The sequence below is a fragment of the Hipposideros armiger genome, unplaced genomic scaffold, assembly GCF_001890085.2.
Source record: "Hipposideros armiger isolate ML-2016 unplaced genomic scaffold, ASM189008v1 scaffold_88, whole genome shotgun sequence".
NCBI lineage: Eukaryota > Metazoa > Chordata > Mammalia > Chiroptera > Hipposideridae > Hipposideros > Hipposideros armiger.
Window position 1 is genome coordinate 3,274,605 of NW_017731438.1, and position 14,716 is coordinate 3,289,320.

The 14,716-nt window shown below is 53.8% G+C and overlaps 1 protein-coding gene across 8 annotated transcripts in view; it reads right to left on the reverse strand.

Moving 5' to 3' along the window:
* Positions 1-942: 942 nt before the first annotated feature.
* The window catches only part of PFKFB3 (6-phosphofructo-2-kinase/fructose-2,6-biphosphatase 3), a 77,019-nt gene continuing 63,245 nt past the window's right edge, over positions 943-14,716 (reverse strand). For 3 of the 8 annotated variants that reach the window (XM_019644542.1, XM_019644543.1, XM_019644539.1), the window contains exons 7-16: positions 14,456-14,580; positions 13,786-13,993; positions 12,902-13,048; positions 12,639-12,743; positions 11,587-11,716; positions 10,864-10,926; positions 10,673-10,737; positions 8,812-8,985; positions 7,397-7,419; positions 5,113-6,000 (exon numbers count right to left, since the gene is read on the reverse strand). In XM_019644542.1, the coding sequence (XP_019500087.1) occupies positions 5,901-6,000; positions 7,397-7,419; positions 8,812-8,985; positions 10,673-10,737; positions 10,864-10,926; positions 11,587-11,716; positions 12,639-12,743; positions 12,902-13,048; positions 13,786-13,993; positions 14,456-14,580 (1,140 nt within the window). In that variant the 3' untranslated portion in view covers positions 5,113-5,900. The other 5 variants (XM_019644540.1, XM_019644545.1, XM_019644544.1 and 2 more) reach the window with 5 other exon arrangements.

The window sequence follows — 14,716 nt, forward strand, 5'->3', positions numbered from 1 at the left end:
TCCACAACTAGACTGAAGAACAAAACGACAGCAACTTGTCTGTTCCCCTTCCCCCAACTCCCCATCACTGTTCCCATCTCCCCAATTACCCAATAAAAATCTTTAAAAAAAAAACAAAAAACAAAAAAAAAAACCCACATAGGTCAAGACGGATGATGTATGCTACGATCTCATTCACTTGTTCTTCCCAAATGGTCGACCAATTCTCCAGGTGGTACTGTTTATGAAATAATCCCAAGTTAAAACATTCTCAACTATGCTGGTAAGACAAGTGGACATGAGCCCAGGGCAAAGTGAGATGACGTTCAATCTGGCTGGAGGGGCCCACCGGCTGCCCTGGCCTGCTGGTGGGGAGCTGAGGAAAGCAGGCCCAGCCTAGCCCCTCTGTGAACAGCACTGTGCTGCTTGTGTAAGAACTGCTGCTGTCCGAAAGGGATGGGGAGAACGGGTGTGGAATGAAGGGAATAAAAATTGATCTGGCATACAGTATGCTGGAATGGCGGATACGTATCGGTATGCATTTGTCAAACAGAACCGTACACCAGAGTAACTCCCAGTGTCAACGACGGATGCTAAGTAACAATCACATATCAGTACTGGCTCATCAGCCGTGACAAACGCACCACACTAACAGGAGGGGATACAGGAACTCGGGTACTATCTGCTTTTTTGTGTAAACTTAAAACTGCTCCAAAAAGTAAAATCTATTCATTTTTTTTTTTAATTTAAGAGTTTTTTAAAAAAAAGTTGACACAGCTTGTTTCCCAAATGCAGGCACTAGGCGATCGGTGTCTGTGTGTCGTGTCTAAGGGAAGGTGATGCAGAGGAGGTCAAGGGCTGCGGTGTAGAAACCTGGCACAGTGACAACCAGTGTCCATTAAAAACTCTTCTTACCCACCCCCCAACCCCCCAACCGAAAGGACCAGAGATGCACTTCATCAGTGTATTTCAATCAGGTGTTTTATTGTTTTGGCAACTGCAAAATATACAAATTTCTGAAAGGCATCCCCTGTTTGAAAGCTGGCACAGCTTTATCCCAGGTAAACTGATTCAGACAAATATACAGAACGCAGAGAAGTCATAAGTCACACATAAAGGCCCCAAACCAACCAACGAACAATAAACCCAATCTATACAGCTTTCTGTTTTCAGGCTCCCTTATACATATTAAATAAATAAATAGCACATCTGCTATCAAAATAATAAAAAAATAATTTTCAAGTATTACAAACGAAATCATCATTGGTGTGGTTCAAACAGCTTTTCTTCTTCCCCCAAGTGAAGAGTTTCGTCCATGGTCTCAGGACAGAAAAAGGAGGGCGGGGGGTAAGCCTACCTCCCCTGAAAAAAATTATTCGAAGTTAAAAAAATTGGTCCCAGGTATGCTTCAGGGGGTGGGGGGGCGAGAGTCACTGGAGTAGCAACAACTCCAGGACTGCAGCTCCAACACACCCTCCATCCAGTGCCTCCTGAGGTCAGAGGGCTGGCTCTCATCTCAGCGGCGGCCTGCTCTCGCCAAGGCCCCCTGCCCCATGCAGCCCTTCCAAACTAATGTTCCGTGGTTTATGTCTGTTAAGGACTTCAGGCTGTCCGAGGCAAGGGGCACATACCGTCACATGGCCCCACTCAGCTTGGCTGGAAGAGTAAAAAAATCAAGAGGCGGTTCTGACAACGAGAAAGAAAGGAGGCCAGAAAGTGGGGACACAAGAAAGCCCTTCTCCAGAGCGGAGCTACAGCCCCCTCTGTCAAAAACTATGACCAACCTACAAACACACTGTCCACTAGGCTCAAGATGGCGGGGAAGGAGGTAAAATAACCCACGGCTTCAGTCTCCCCGGAATGTACGTGCAGCTATCCTCTCAAGCAGATTGCCAAGTAAAGGGAGCAGGGACTGAATGGTTTGGTGTGAAAACCTCAAACTTGACTGTATGGTATCTGAAGTGCGTCCCACTGCCCATGTAATCCCAACCACAGAAACGTATATTCTCTAAAAGCTCCTCTCAAACAAAATAAAAACAAAAACAGGAAAAGCTCGTCTCTCTGCTTCCTGCTCCAGCTGTCTAAGCACCCCCCCACCCACGCCTGCTCTCAGCTATTTCATAAGCTAAGAGGGGTGAGGATATCAGGCTCAAAAGCAGAGGGCAGAAAAGGAAAGTGACCTTTGGCACCAGCTTTTAGAGATCTTTACAAGGGTCATTTGGACAAACTACCGCTGAATCTCCGAATCACTTCTTCTGGGCCTCAGGATACCCGCTTCCTCCCCCAGAAGTTGGAGGCAACAAGGAGAAACCAGGTGTTTAGAACCACATGTTCCAAAAGCCCCGCTTAGAACATGCCCCACCCCCCACCCCCAAAAAACAAAGTTGCCACAGGCTCCACGAAGGCAAGAGAGGACATTCCCCAAGGAACCCAGCGCCATGCTTGGCGTACACCAGATGCTTGATGAAAACATGCAGAATTGAGCCGAATTCTGCCGGGAGACCACGGACAGCCTCTTGGAGGAAGTGGCCATAAGTGAGGCCTGACTTGGGCCACTGTCCCCACCTGGGAAACGTGGGAGGTGATGAACGTCTTGAAGGAAGGAGGCCGGATGCTTGTGCTTCTCCACGCTGGCTCCTGGGGTCATTCTTGCAATGGTTTGAGCACTTGCTCCCCAGTGGGTTTACTGGGGTCCCTCTGAGCTCCCCATCTCATGGGCATGCCTGACTCCCCACATTCTTTCCGAGTTCCAGCCCCCAAGAGCACAAAACCCAAACATCTACGTTCCTGAAGAGAAGATGTGACTGCCAGGTCACATACTCTGCCATAAAAAAGTGCAAAAGCAAGAAGCCCCCAAGGAGACATCTCTCAGGTGCCTTGGGTCCAGGCCGGAGAGCAGAGGGACAGAGGAGCTCCCTGGGCGGTAAGGCCCCAGTGTCATCTCCTCTTGTGACACAGCCACATTGTCCTTCCACATCTTCAGAGGCAGAGCACAGACCTGGGAAGGTGTGGGGACATGTGGAGGGTTGCTGCTTAGCTGACGAGCAGGTCCAGCTCAGGGGTGTCTCTCTGCGTCTCCAGACTGGCTTTCCCAGCGGCCCCCTCCCAGCACGCGCCCGAGTCCTTCCTTCAAAAGTCAACATCCAAGATGCACAAACGGGCCGTGTGCAAGTTTTCAACATCCCCAAATCTTTAACAACCGGGATCCAGGCCCCTTGGATTTTAGGATTCTGGGGCTGGTGTCATCTCCCCAGCTGAGAACATTCCAGACCAAGATCACAGAAACGAAACAAAACAGCCCAGAGGCACCCGATATCCCCTCCTCAGAGCCTTCTCTCACCTCCTCTACCGCTCAAGGTCCTCACCAAGCCTCAGGGTCAGTGAGGCCACAGAGCCCCAGACGGCAGGCAGAGCACGGGGCAGGGTGGCTGAAACATGGACTTCGCGCACGCACACGGGAGAGGCATTCTGGGGTCTCGGCCGACCCGATGCTACTGGGGGCATGAGTCGTCTTTGACCAGCAGACCCCACCCTCTTCCGGGAGAAGTCCGTGGGGTTGTTGGTCGCGGGTGGTGAAGAGCCCTACCTAAGGGGCAGGAAGGCAATGGAATGGAATGGTGGGTCTGCTCAGTGTGTCCGGGAAGAGTCAACACCGCTCTGGGAGCCTTTCAGGTTCTGTTTTCAGGAGAAAAGAGCAGTGGGAAGGGGGAATTATTATTACTGTCGACTCAGTCTATAAAACAAAAGACTAAACCCATGTAATTGAGACTTCCCCCCCCCTCCCCCCCAGACAAAAAGCACGACCCAGAAGAGCATCGGTAACCAAACAGGTACAAGTTGCCCAAGGAGGCCCCAGGGACAGGTCGGGGGTAAGCCCAGGGTCACACAGGACCAGGGCCTCATAGCAGAGAGGCCTGACATTGCCTGCAGGAGGCAGAGAGGGGAGGTGGGGAGAGCAGGCAGCTCTGGGGCTGGCACCAAAGGGACCCTCAGAGGCCCGAGGTTGCCCATCACCACCCAGGGAAGTCCTGCTGGCGACGGCAGGCCAAGGACACACCCGGGGCCCTCTAACATAACATAAGGGCTCTCCTCCCAACTGGGCCCGAGCAGAGCCGCACGCCACAGCCCTTGGGCTCCAGGTTCTAGGAACACAGGTGCTGCCAGCTGACTTGGATGGTGCGGGCGAGGACCCCAGGCCAGGGAGCCAGGCAGAGAAGGCACTGTTACTAAAGCTCTCTTCCCGCTCTAATAAAAGCCATCCCAGCCAGAAGCCTCCCGGCGAAGAAGCTGGACAGTATCAAAACCCCCTTAAAAAAATGTTTTTCAATCAGCTGGGGACAAATGATGGCTGCCAGTGCACACCAGTGGTCTCTTTACTTAACCTTCTTAATTCATCCCTCAAAAAAAGGGAACAATTTTCGAAAGTGTTCTCTCCCATCCCGAGTGTCTCCACCAAGACTGTCTTAAAAGGGTGGAGGAGAATGGAGCCCAGGCAGACAGCTATGCAAGGATCACCTCAGCCCACTCCCCTCCCACGCAGAATCCCAGGCCCCGGTGCAGAAATCTCTAGAGAAGAGAATTCCAGGCTGGCTGCCCAGAAGCCGGAGCCCAGATCTGAGCCTGCTCTCTGCCGGACTCAGGAGCCCAGGCGACCCAACCCTCCACCCGCGAGGACATGAGACAGCCTCTGTGTGTGGGGTCTGCTGGGGGAGGGGCGGGGGGCCTGTAGCCCCGCAGCCAGAGAGGACCAGCCAACTCGTGGGGTCCAAGAGCGAGATGCTGCCGTGTCCCTCTGTAGCGGCTGGGTCCAACCCGCCCTCAGACATGGCAAGCCCAAGGCTCCGAGCACCCAGAAATGATGGCAATGAAACAATGACACTGGGGACCGCAGGCACAGCTATGTCCAGTCATTCACTCATGGTGGCCCCGGCTCAGGACACATGGAGGGAAAGGAGGAAGTGAGAGAGGGGACCTCAAGACAATGGTGCTGCTCTTAAAAATCACAAGTTCTCTGGCACAGGGTGTATGAGTCACATACTTCACAATGGCCAGTCTTCACACAGACCAAGGTGCCCTGCCGGGCAGAGATGCCATGACTCAAGAACAGAGAGGGGCATGCACCGAGCCATTTACCTTTCCAAGGTTAGTAAGGAGAAAACTTTGAGAAAATGTGACAGACAGTTCGTCTTTCAAGCATAGTGTGGGGGGAAGGAAGAAACATGTTGGAAAAGAAAAACAAAACATCTTTAGTCGGATTTTCTTTTTAGTGTGCATTTGAAATTTCAAAAGCAAGGATGAATCATGAATGCTCTGTCGGCCCTGAGCACAGGTACAGCCCCTGGGGTGTGGGGGAGGGGAGACGGCAGGGCACCCCATCTGACTGGGCTGTCTCACCCACTTTACTGTGAAACCACAATCACTGATCTCCTCAGACCACAGCCTGTGAGACCCCAGGGGCTCCCCTACTCCCCAGTCTCTTGGTGCTCCTGAGAAGAAACCCCGCTGGCCTGTGCAGAAGGAACACGGCATCAACATGCTGAGCGGAGTGCGAACCAGAGCGCGCTGGATGTACCACCAAAGCACAGGGCGCCATCTCTCCCATGGTAACCGCTGTCGGCCACCAGGCTACATTAGAACACCTGGAACGTTCTGATCTCCACTGTACAGAGGAGGAAGCTGAAGGATTGCATCACCTTGCCCAGAGTTCCCAAGAGCGAGGGCAGGAGAACCAAGATTCAAAGCCAGCTCAGTGACTTCACAGTACATTGTGGGATCCACAGCCTCAGACACTGGGCTGGACATTGTGACCCACAGTGGCACGCAGGTGTGAGGGTCCAGAGAGCACATTTTTGCTGCGCTGGACGGGGTCTAGCCCAAGGCGCTGTTAGCCTTGCAGAGGGGTAAGTTCAGCCTTAGCGGGTTCAGGGCAGTGCCCGAACGGCCCCCTCCCAGCAGGATGGCTTCTTTCCTGCCAACATCAGGCCACGGGTCAGAAGGTGCGGGCGGTGCACAGATGCAAAACTGTAAGGATCCAAACTCAGAGGTGAGTTTTCCCGCCAGGAGAAGTCTTAATCTGAAGCATTCTGTGTACAACGCCTGGCTTCAGGGCGGGGGGAACGGACATAATTTTATGGACAGGCTGGCCATCCAGTAAACACACACCTCAGCCACAGGAAGCAGCTGCATGGGAGAGGCTGCAAGAGGTAAAAGGGGATCACACAGCCCCGGGAAGTGCCCCCCAACAGGCTGCAATGGCGGGTACCAGCTGTGGGGGGTAGGGGGGGCGGTGAACAGTATGTTGGCTGTTCCCAGAGACTGTGGCCCAGAGAAAGCAGGCAGCCTCCAGCACTGGGAGACCCGGTCCAGGCCTGGTTCTGCCCGTGACTGGCTGGGTAACCGTGGGCAAGTGATGGATGCTTGGCCCTCATCTGGTAAACAGAGATAGTGACTGCCCTGCCCACGTGCTGGGGTTATTTTAAGGGCCAAAGACACATTTTCTGTGAGCTGTAAAGCATGACAAAATATGCCTCATTACAGGTGGTGACAGCTGATCCAACCACGGTGCCCAAACAGCTTCCGTTTCCCCAGAACAAGCCATGCGTGGAAGCTTATCAGGCTGCACCCTGCAAGCACTGTCTGCTTCGGCATGAGTTAGTCAAGGTGCCCTTATCAGCCAGAGGGAGCACAGGTGAGTGTGCCTTGAGGGGCTGGGGAGGGGGTATTTCATGGTGGCTGTGGCTAAAACTCTGTGACTACAACAAAGGCCCCGGGTCCTTCTGTGGTTGGGGGCCACCGGAGCAGTGGAAACACTGTATTATCCAGCGGCCGCTCCAGCTGACACGTAACCAGGACTTTCTGCAGAGAGCTCTGGCGGAAGGAGAGTCTGGTTCGTAAGCTGCTCCAATCCTGCACGTGACTGTGAGGGCTGAGCAGGTTCCCGATCCGGACGGTTTCCAAACACACTTCCAGGAGTGTGGGGGTCCTGGAACCCCTGGGGAGGGGGCCCCTCTGTTTGTTTTGCAGACTAGGCTCTGGGCACATTTGCCTCTCAAAGTTCAAGGGCTCTCCTAGGGGAGACACAGAACTCAAAGGACAATGGCAGCCGGCGCAGACCCAGCTTACCACACAAACCTGCCTCTAGGAGGGAAAAATGGGATTAGGTATTAATGGGAAGTTAGGTGCCAACCGGAGCAGGGGTGGCATCAGGACACACAGAAAACAGCTGGGCTGGAATGACTTCCTGAGTCCTTTGCTACAGATTCATGAATCCTCTTCTCCCTCCTCCCATGCTCAGCTTTCTCTTTCGGATTTCACAACAACTGTCACGATCCTCAACATTTTAACAGGCAGGAGGCCAGACTGGCAAGCGAGGACAAAGAGGTGTGAGCAGCAAAATTATTCAGAGAAAAATACTTACAAACAGGCTTTCCCTAGCAAAGGCTGCAGAGAGAAAAGGTTGAGAGAGAGAAAGAGAGAGGTCAGTCGAGGGACAGGGGACAGGGCTGGAGTCATTTGAAACAAGGACATCCTCTGCTGTATTGATTTGGCTCAGCAACCCTGAAGGCCCACCCTGTCAACGTCAGGGGCAGCCTCGGCAGTGCATCCTCCGTGACCTGGGCCGTACAGCCCCGCACACCACTCAGCCTGACCCAGGCAGCTCCCCCACGCATCTGTGACAGCGGCCTCGAAACGCCCAACTATGACCCCACAGGTTACACCAAAGCGGCATGTCAGGCACACCACTTCAGTTCTCAGTTTTCATTCAACAAAAACCCTCTAATTTTAGACCTGAAAGGATATTAATTAGACATCTCTAAGTTCTACCTTCTCATTTTTAGAGATAAGGAAGCTAAAGGCCAAGGAGGAGCATAACCTGGCAATAAAATCCTAGTTCGTGCCAAGGGCAGACACGGCTGTGCTCGCTGCTCAGCGCTGCCCCCTCATCGGAGCTGCTACTCGCCCATTCCACAGATGAGAAAACTGAGGCCTGAAGAGGTTCAACGGCCTGCCCGAGGCTGCACAGCACATTTCCAGGCCTGGTGGGTGGAGGTTGGGGGAGACCCCTGGGTGGGACCAGGGATGTTCTACGCCTCACATATTGGCAAAGATTCTTGACTGTCGTTGAGGGGGGAAAATGGTTTTCTGAAAACAAATCTGAATGCCCTACAGCCAAGATCTTTCAGCCTTTAATCTTCATAGCAAATAAAGTAAATGAAACATAGCTGGTTTTCTGCTTTTCGTTTTTTTTACTACCTCTGATGTAACGGCTATGCGAGAAAGTGGCTACTTCCAGGCCATCCAGCCCTGCGAGTCAGGCTGCCCCGTTGTCACCAGACCCTGCGGGCTCCGGGTGAGGGCCCCGTCCGACTACAGCTCTTTGACAGTGGGAGCCATGGCAAGGGAGGAAGTGAGGAAAAATACTCAGCCGTGGACCTGGGACAGAAAAGAGGTCCTCAGGCCATGAGGAAAGTACCAGCTCAGAGCTGCATGGAGACTTCTGAACCAGGGGTTGCCTTCAGCTTTGTTTTAGAAAAAGCTTTCGTGAAAGGGAAGGGGACACAGACATTTTGCCGTTTTGTCAGCTCTACCCGATTCTGCTCAGTGAAGATGGCCTCCCCAAGAAGCAGGCAAGCACACTCACAGCCCTGCTCAGGACGGACCTGACTGTGGACCTCTAGAGTGTCACAAACTTCAAAGGCTGTCCCCATGTTCTCCCCCGCCACCACCCGCACGCAGGCCTGGGTCTGAGGCCATAGCTCTCCCCACTGGTGTGCTCTCCTCCCCACTCAGACACGAGACACGACTGCAAGAAGGGAAAGGCGGGTAACGCACTTGTCCAGGCAGCTGTGAGGGCACCTCCGGGGGCAGGCAGTTGGGCAGGGCAGCGGAGGTAGAGGCCACATGCTCCTCAAAGCTGTTGATGCGAGGCTTTTTGGTGGGCTCAGGGCTGGCTAGTGGGGTGACACTATTGCGTCTCATGAGTGGGTTAGGTCCCTTCTTTGCATCCTAAGCGAGACAAAGACAAAAGAGAGAAGGCGACAGTTACAAGGAGAGGGGAGGTAAATAAGGCCCCAGAATCAAAACCAAACCAAACATGCTTCTCTGCTTCTGGAATTTACTGATACGACAAGACCAACCGCCGTGAATGGCCCTAGGACCACGGGGTTGCTGTTTTGTCCTGTGTCTTCCAGTTCGCAAGATTAAGGGGTGATCTCCTCCCAAGCCCCTTTTCCGGAACATTCCAAGACACCTGCTAGGACAAACACTGACATCTGCAAAGCAGGTGAGGGAGGAATACCAGGAGCAGTCAATTATAACAGATAACGAGGTGGAAGAAAAGAACCTTGCTGCCAGCCTCCGTGGAGGGGAGTGCAGGGGAGAAAGTCCTGAGCGTGAGGCTCAGGGAGCCACTGAGGGCACAAGACAGCTGGAGCGCGGCGGGAGAAGGTGTCGCTGCTGGACTCCCTCCTGCTGACCGCCAGCCAGGATCTGCAGAGTAGACATGGAACTGCTCCTGCACCCCGTAACTATACCCCAGCTCAGGACAGAAAAGGCAGGCTTCGAAGGAGTCAGGAGACCAAAGACACAGAAGGCCTGAGGGAGGCAGAAACAGCCAGCCAGGGCCAAACACTAGCCTTCCAATCAAGGGGCAACGTGACTGGAACGATGGGATTTGAAGTCCCCTCAGCCTGTCACTCTGCGGCTCATGACCCAGGAACTGGAGTTGAGGTCTGTCTCTACCGAGACCCTGGCCCGGTCCTGCACAGAGAAGTGTTCAGAGACCATCAGGGCCCAGTTTGGCCCAACCGCACTGCTGGAGGGTCCGGCTGGGAGGCTGGTCCTCACGGGGCCACAGGAAATGCAGCATCCGCTACCACACATGTTCAACAGGGGGCCGTCACAGAGGGACTCTGTCCTCCTGTGTTCCAGGCACCCTGCCAGACAACTTTTAATGCCAAAATCTCCTGGCCAAGCTCCCCAGGAAGAGGAAAGTCTCCTGTGTGGACAGGAATGTCACACTAAGTGTAAAAGCAAGTGTCGGGCTGATACTGGCAAAGCACTGCATTTCGACTGTCGGTACAAAGTAAGTTCTAACTTTCCTTCACAACATACAGCTGGGCAGAAATCTGCAATCAGGTGCCACCGGGCACTGGGGTCTCCGGAAAAAACCCCATCGCCATCCCTAAAGTTTCTAATTTCCAAATCATATGTTTTTCTCCAGTCCCGCTTCTTCTGTCTCTATGATCGTCTTCTTGGCAATTCTGTACCCAGGTGCACACAGGTGACTGAGCAGACTGGCTGACCCTATTTTAACCAGTAACTCTGGAATTTGGAAGTAGTTTTAGCTGCCCCAGAGGGAAAGGCAACAACAACAACTGAGCTGTGGGTCCGCTGAAGAGCAGCATGTGTCTTCTTTAATACTCACTTCTCGGGTCAAGTAGAGCTGGGAGGAAAGCATGGAAAGAGAGAGAAAAGAAAAGATGCCAAGAAGACATGAGACAGGGTAGGAGCACACGGATGCTGAGGAAAGGGAGGGAGAAAGACACCCAGGCCCTCGCCGTTCCAACCATCTACATGAGAACGTACTGAAAGACACAGGTCAGCATTTACGAGATCGAGGGGACTTCCCAAGAGTTCACATGCATCGGTCCCATCACTCAACAGACCTCAGGATGGGGGCGCTCACACTCACCTCTGACCTCTCCCGGTGTGTGTTCACTGACTCCACGTTCAGGCAGATGGATTCTACACGGCAACCTGGGTGGGGGCAGGGGGGAGATTGGCTTCCGGTTAAAGGGGACGGGCCACCTACAGCCCCACAGCCACCAGGAGCTACCATCCCAGGGGAGGAGGTCTCGGCAGAAGCTGCATGGCCACACTCACCATAAGCGACAGGTGTCAGTTTGAGGACAGTGTGAAGGGGGCATTTCAGGTAAGGCATTTCCTCTGAAAGGAAGAGAAAGGGCCCCGTGATTAGATATGAGACTTGAAGACAGACATTCACAGGCCCCAAGGGAGAGGTCTGCCATGTTGGTATTCCCAGAGGCCTGGCCCAGACAGGGGCATCTCCCCCTACCCCTCACCCCTCCCACAGGCCCTCACTCAGGGCAGATGGCCCTAGAAAAGACACCTAGTCCAAAGAATTAAATCAAAACAAACCCCAAACCCAGCCCCACACAATGAGTTAGGAGTTTAAAAAAGTCATTCCCCGAACAACTTAGGTGTGTCAGGATCCAGCTGAAACTCAGGCAGACACAGGCTTAAATTTTAAGTCAGTTTTCTGGTCTGTTTGTTCCTTGGAGATGGACTGAAGCCCCGCCCCACCCAGCCCAAAGCCCCCCAGGTGGATGTGGACGAGCTTTCAGGAGGCTGTTTCCTACCCTCAAGCCCACCGTGCATGACCCTGTGCTCTGATGTCTCCCAGGGCCGGCAAGGGAGCACGAGGCCTGGAGGGCCCCTGAGCAGCACCAGACGACGTGTGCGGGCTGGGTGAGCCACCCCAAACTCAGAGACCAGTTTCCCTCCCTCCTTTCAGGGGCCGCACCAGGCGCCCAGTCCCCACCCCCAACCTCCCCGCCAGTAAGCTTCAGAGGACAGTGGTGGCACCTGCACTCTTATCCAGGAAATAAGCCAAGAGGCAACGCAAAACAGCCTGGTGGCAGATGACCAGCACGTTCTCCTGACGCTCCAGCTCCATGATCACCGGCTCCAGGCGCTGGACCAGGTCCTGGTAAGACTGCAAGACAGAGGGACAGGGTGCTGTGCTGCAGCAGAAACACACAGTGGGTGGGGAGGAGGGGGGAGGGGCTGGTGGTAGCTGGGGACATCACCATCTCAGCCACCCCGATTATGAACCAGAGGACACGCAGTCAATGCATCAGCCACCCCCTGGAGCATGTCGGTGCTACTGCCCCTGTGGGCCCTGGAGACCTACCTCGACTGGCTTCCTAGGAAAGGGAAGTGTGTGGAGAAGCCATCCTCTGAGAGGACATAAGCCTGCATCCTCCGTCTCTCTCACTGTTGCTTCCCCTTCCTAACCCTCTACCCTACACAGGGGAGTGCCGAACTGACACACGCTGCAACGTGGATGAACCTTGAAAGCATTCAGCTAAGGGACAGCAGCCAGACACAGAAGACCGCATACTGTGTGATTCCATTTATAGGAAAGGTCCAGAATAGGCAACTCCATAGAGACAGAAAGTAGGTTCGTGGCTGCCAGCGGCTAGAGGTAGGGGGAATCCGGACCAACAGCTAACAGGCTGCAGTGTCTTTCTGGAGTGATGGAACGCTCTAGGATTAGTGGTGATGGTTGCACAGTACTGTGAATGTACCAAAACCCACTGAATTGTATCCTTTAAAATGGTTAAAACAGTGAATTTCATATTATGTGAATATTATCTCAATAAAAAGAAACTGAAGAAGAAGGGGTAGGCTTACGACTTTTACGAGCACCGAGGCTCCCACTCACACCGGTCCCTCTGCTGCCCACCCCCCATCTCCTTCTCTGACTAGCTAGGTCCCAGCAGCCCTCTCCTGGCCTCGTCCAATACCCCGGCCTCTGAAGGCCCAGTGTGAGCTCCTCCACGCACAGCACACGCCAGCTACACGGGACCATCGTGCGCCGAATGAACAAGGTGGCAGAGGGACAGCACACGCACCTCCCCGGTGGGGTACCGGTAATAGTACTTGTCCTGCTCGCGCAGGGCAAACTCCTCGGGGTAGGTGTCCCTGATCTCCTCGTAGGTCATCTCCTCACAGACACCCTGGAGGAAACACACAGAGGTCACAGGAGGGAACATGCCCCACGCGGCCACCTCGAGGGGGTCTCAATGGGATGCCCAGCAGACTCGGTGGGAAGGGCCCTCTGCCCTCGGCTCTCCGCCCCCCCAACCCCCCCAGCCTCAGCCAGCCTGGGACTCACCGCATCGATCTCATTGAGTGCCTTCCACTGTTCGTAGGGGAGCTGGAGGGCCTCTGCCGTCTGGATGGTGCTCTTCAGCTGGCTGGTCCACACCTTGAGCTCCTTCAGGTTCTGCTCCTCCACAAACTTGCTCAGCGCACTGGCAAACTGCAAGGGCGTGGGATGAGAGGACACGCACTGCACTCTAGGTTGCCATGCCTCCTGGGAAGCAGTGCCGGGCTCCTCCCCTCACGCCAGCGACGGCTGCTCTGTTGCTCTTAGGATGGTGAGGAGGAGCCTCCCACACACATACCCTCCCCACAGCCCCTCCTTTCTGAAGCGCATGCGCGAGCGCGCGCGCGCTCACAGATGGACACACACGCACACAGACACTGACACACACAGGGACACACAGAGACACACAGGGACAGGAAACAGACATGTCTATATACACAGGGTGCCAAAAAAATGTATACAAGTGGACACTTTGGTCAACGTTGCTCAAGCAGTAGTTCGCCATAACCAGAAGCGTCTGGACACTGATGGCAACCACTTTGAGCACCTCTTGTAGTTGCAGAAGTCAAACGTGACTTGTATTCATCTTTTGTTATCGGTATATATGGAGTATTCCAATTTTAATACAGTCTTTTTCTTTCTTAAAATGTGTATACATTTCTTTGGCACCCTCTGTATACAGACCCACATACAGAAACTCACACTTATACACATAGAGAAACACACACATACACACACAGGCAGGGGCACACAGACATACGACAGAGAGAGAGAGAGAAACAGAGAGACAGAGAGAGAGAGAGAGAGAGAGAGAGAGAGAGAGAGAGACAGAGAGAGACAGAGAGACACACACGACACACAGCTCCCTGCCTGCCCTGCTCCTCTCCTACCTTCCTGCCCCTGCCGGACAGGGCCGAGTCCCCGCCAATCTTGCCCTGGAGGTTGTGCTCGCTCTCGCCGTGCCGACACAGGTAGATGGTGCGGGGCTGCACATGGATGTTCATCAAGTAATACACGATGCGGCTCTGAATGTGGTCCTGGACTCTGTTCACCAGGAACCGCCGGCCCACGTCAATCACCTTGATCAGTGACAGGTCCCTGCACAGAAGGCGGACCCCGCTGGTCAGAAGCCTCCGCCAGCACAGCACTGCCAGCCTGGGCCAAATCCCCCCTGGGCCAGCTGCAGAGACCGGGCCAACAGAACCACGACGTCAGGCTATATGCTCCCTTAGGGCACAGACTGAATCTCTTCTCAGAGTGAGAGTGAGTGTGTAACACGCGCAGCACAGCGTGTGGCTGAGAGGCTGCTGGCCTCAGAGGGGGAGGGAAAGAAGAGAATGCAAAAGAAAGTAGAGGCAATGTCAGTGAGACAGCAGCAAGACTTGGCTCAAATAGTCACTTTCCACACTTCTACTTGGTGAGTGTCTGAAATAGTTACACTGAATGTGCGATCAAGGAATTTCTGAAAAAGATATTTGAAAAGTGAGTTTGTGAAAGTATCCAGGAGCAGATGCTTTGCGGGAACATCAAGAAACGAAAAGCCTTCCAGCCGGTGATTACCTGTCACATTTATCAGGGTCGAGGGGCTGATAGCTGGCTTCGTAGCAGTTAATTCTCTTCATGAAGTCGTCCATAGCTTCTGCTGAGTTGCAGTCTTTGTAATCCGGGCTGGAGATTTTCACTTCCTGTAACACCACAAAGGGGCAGCTGATGAATCGTGCTGGGAGGCTTTCTGCTTAGCTGAAGCAGGATTTGAAGCTGGCAAATAGGGAAAGCACAGAAAGGCTCAGGGTAATGATGATCCGACCCAGCATGTAAGAG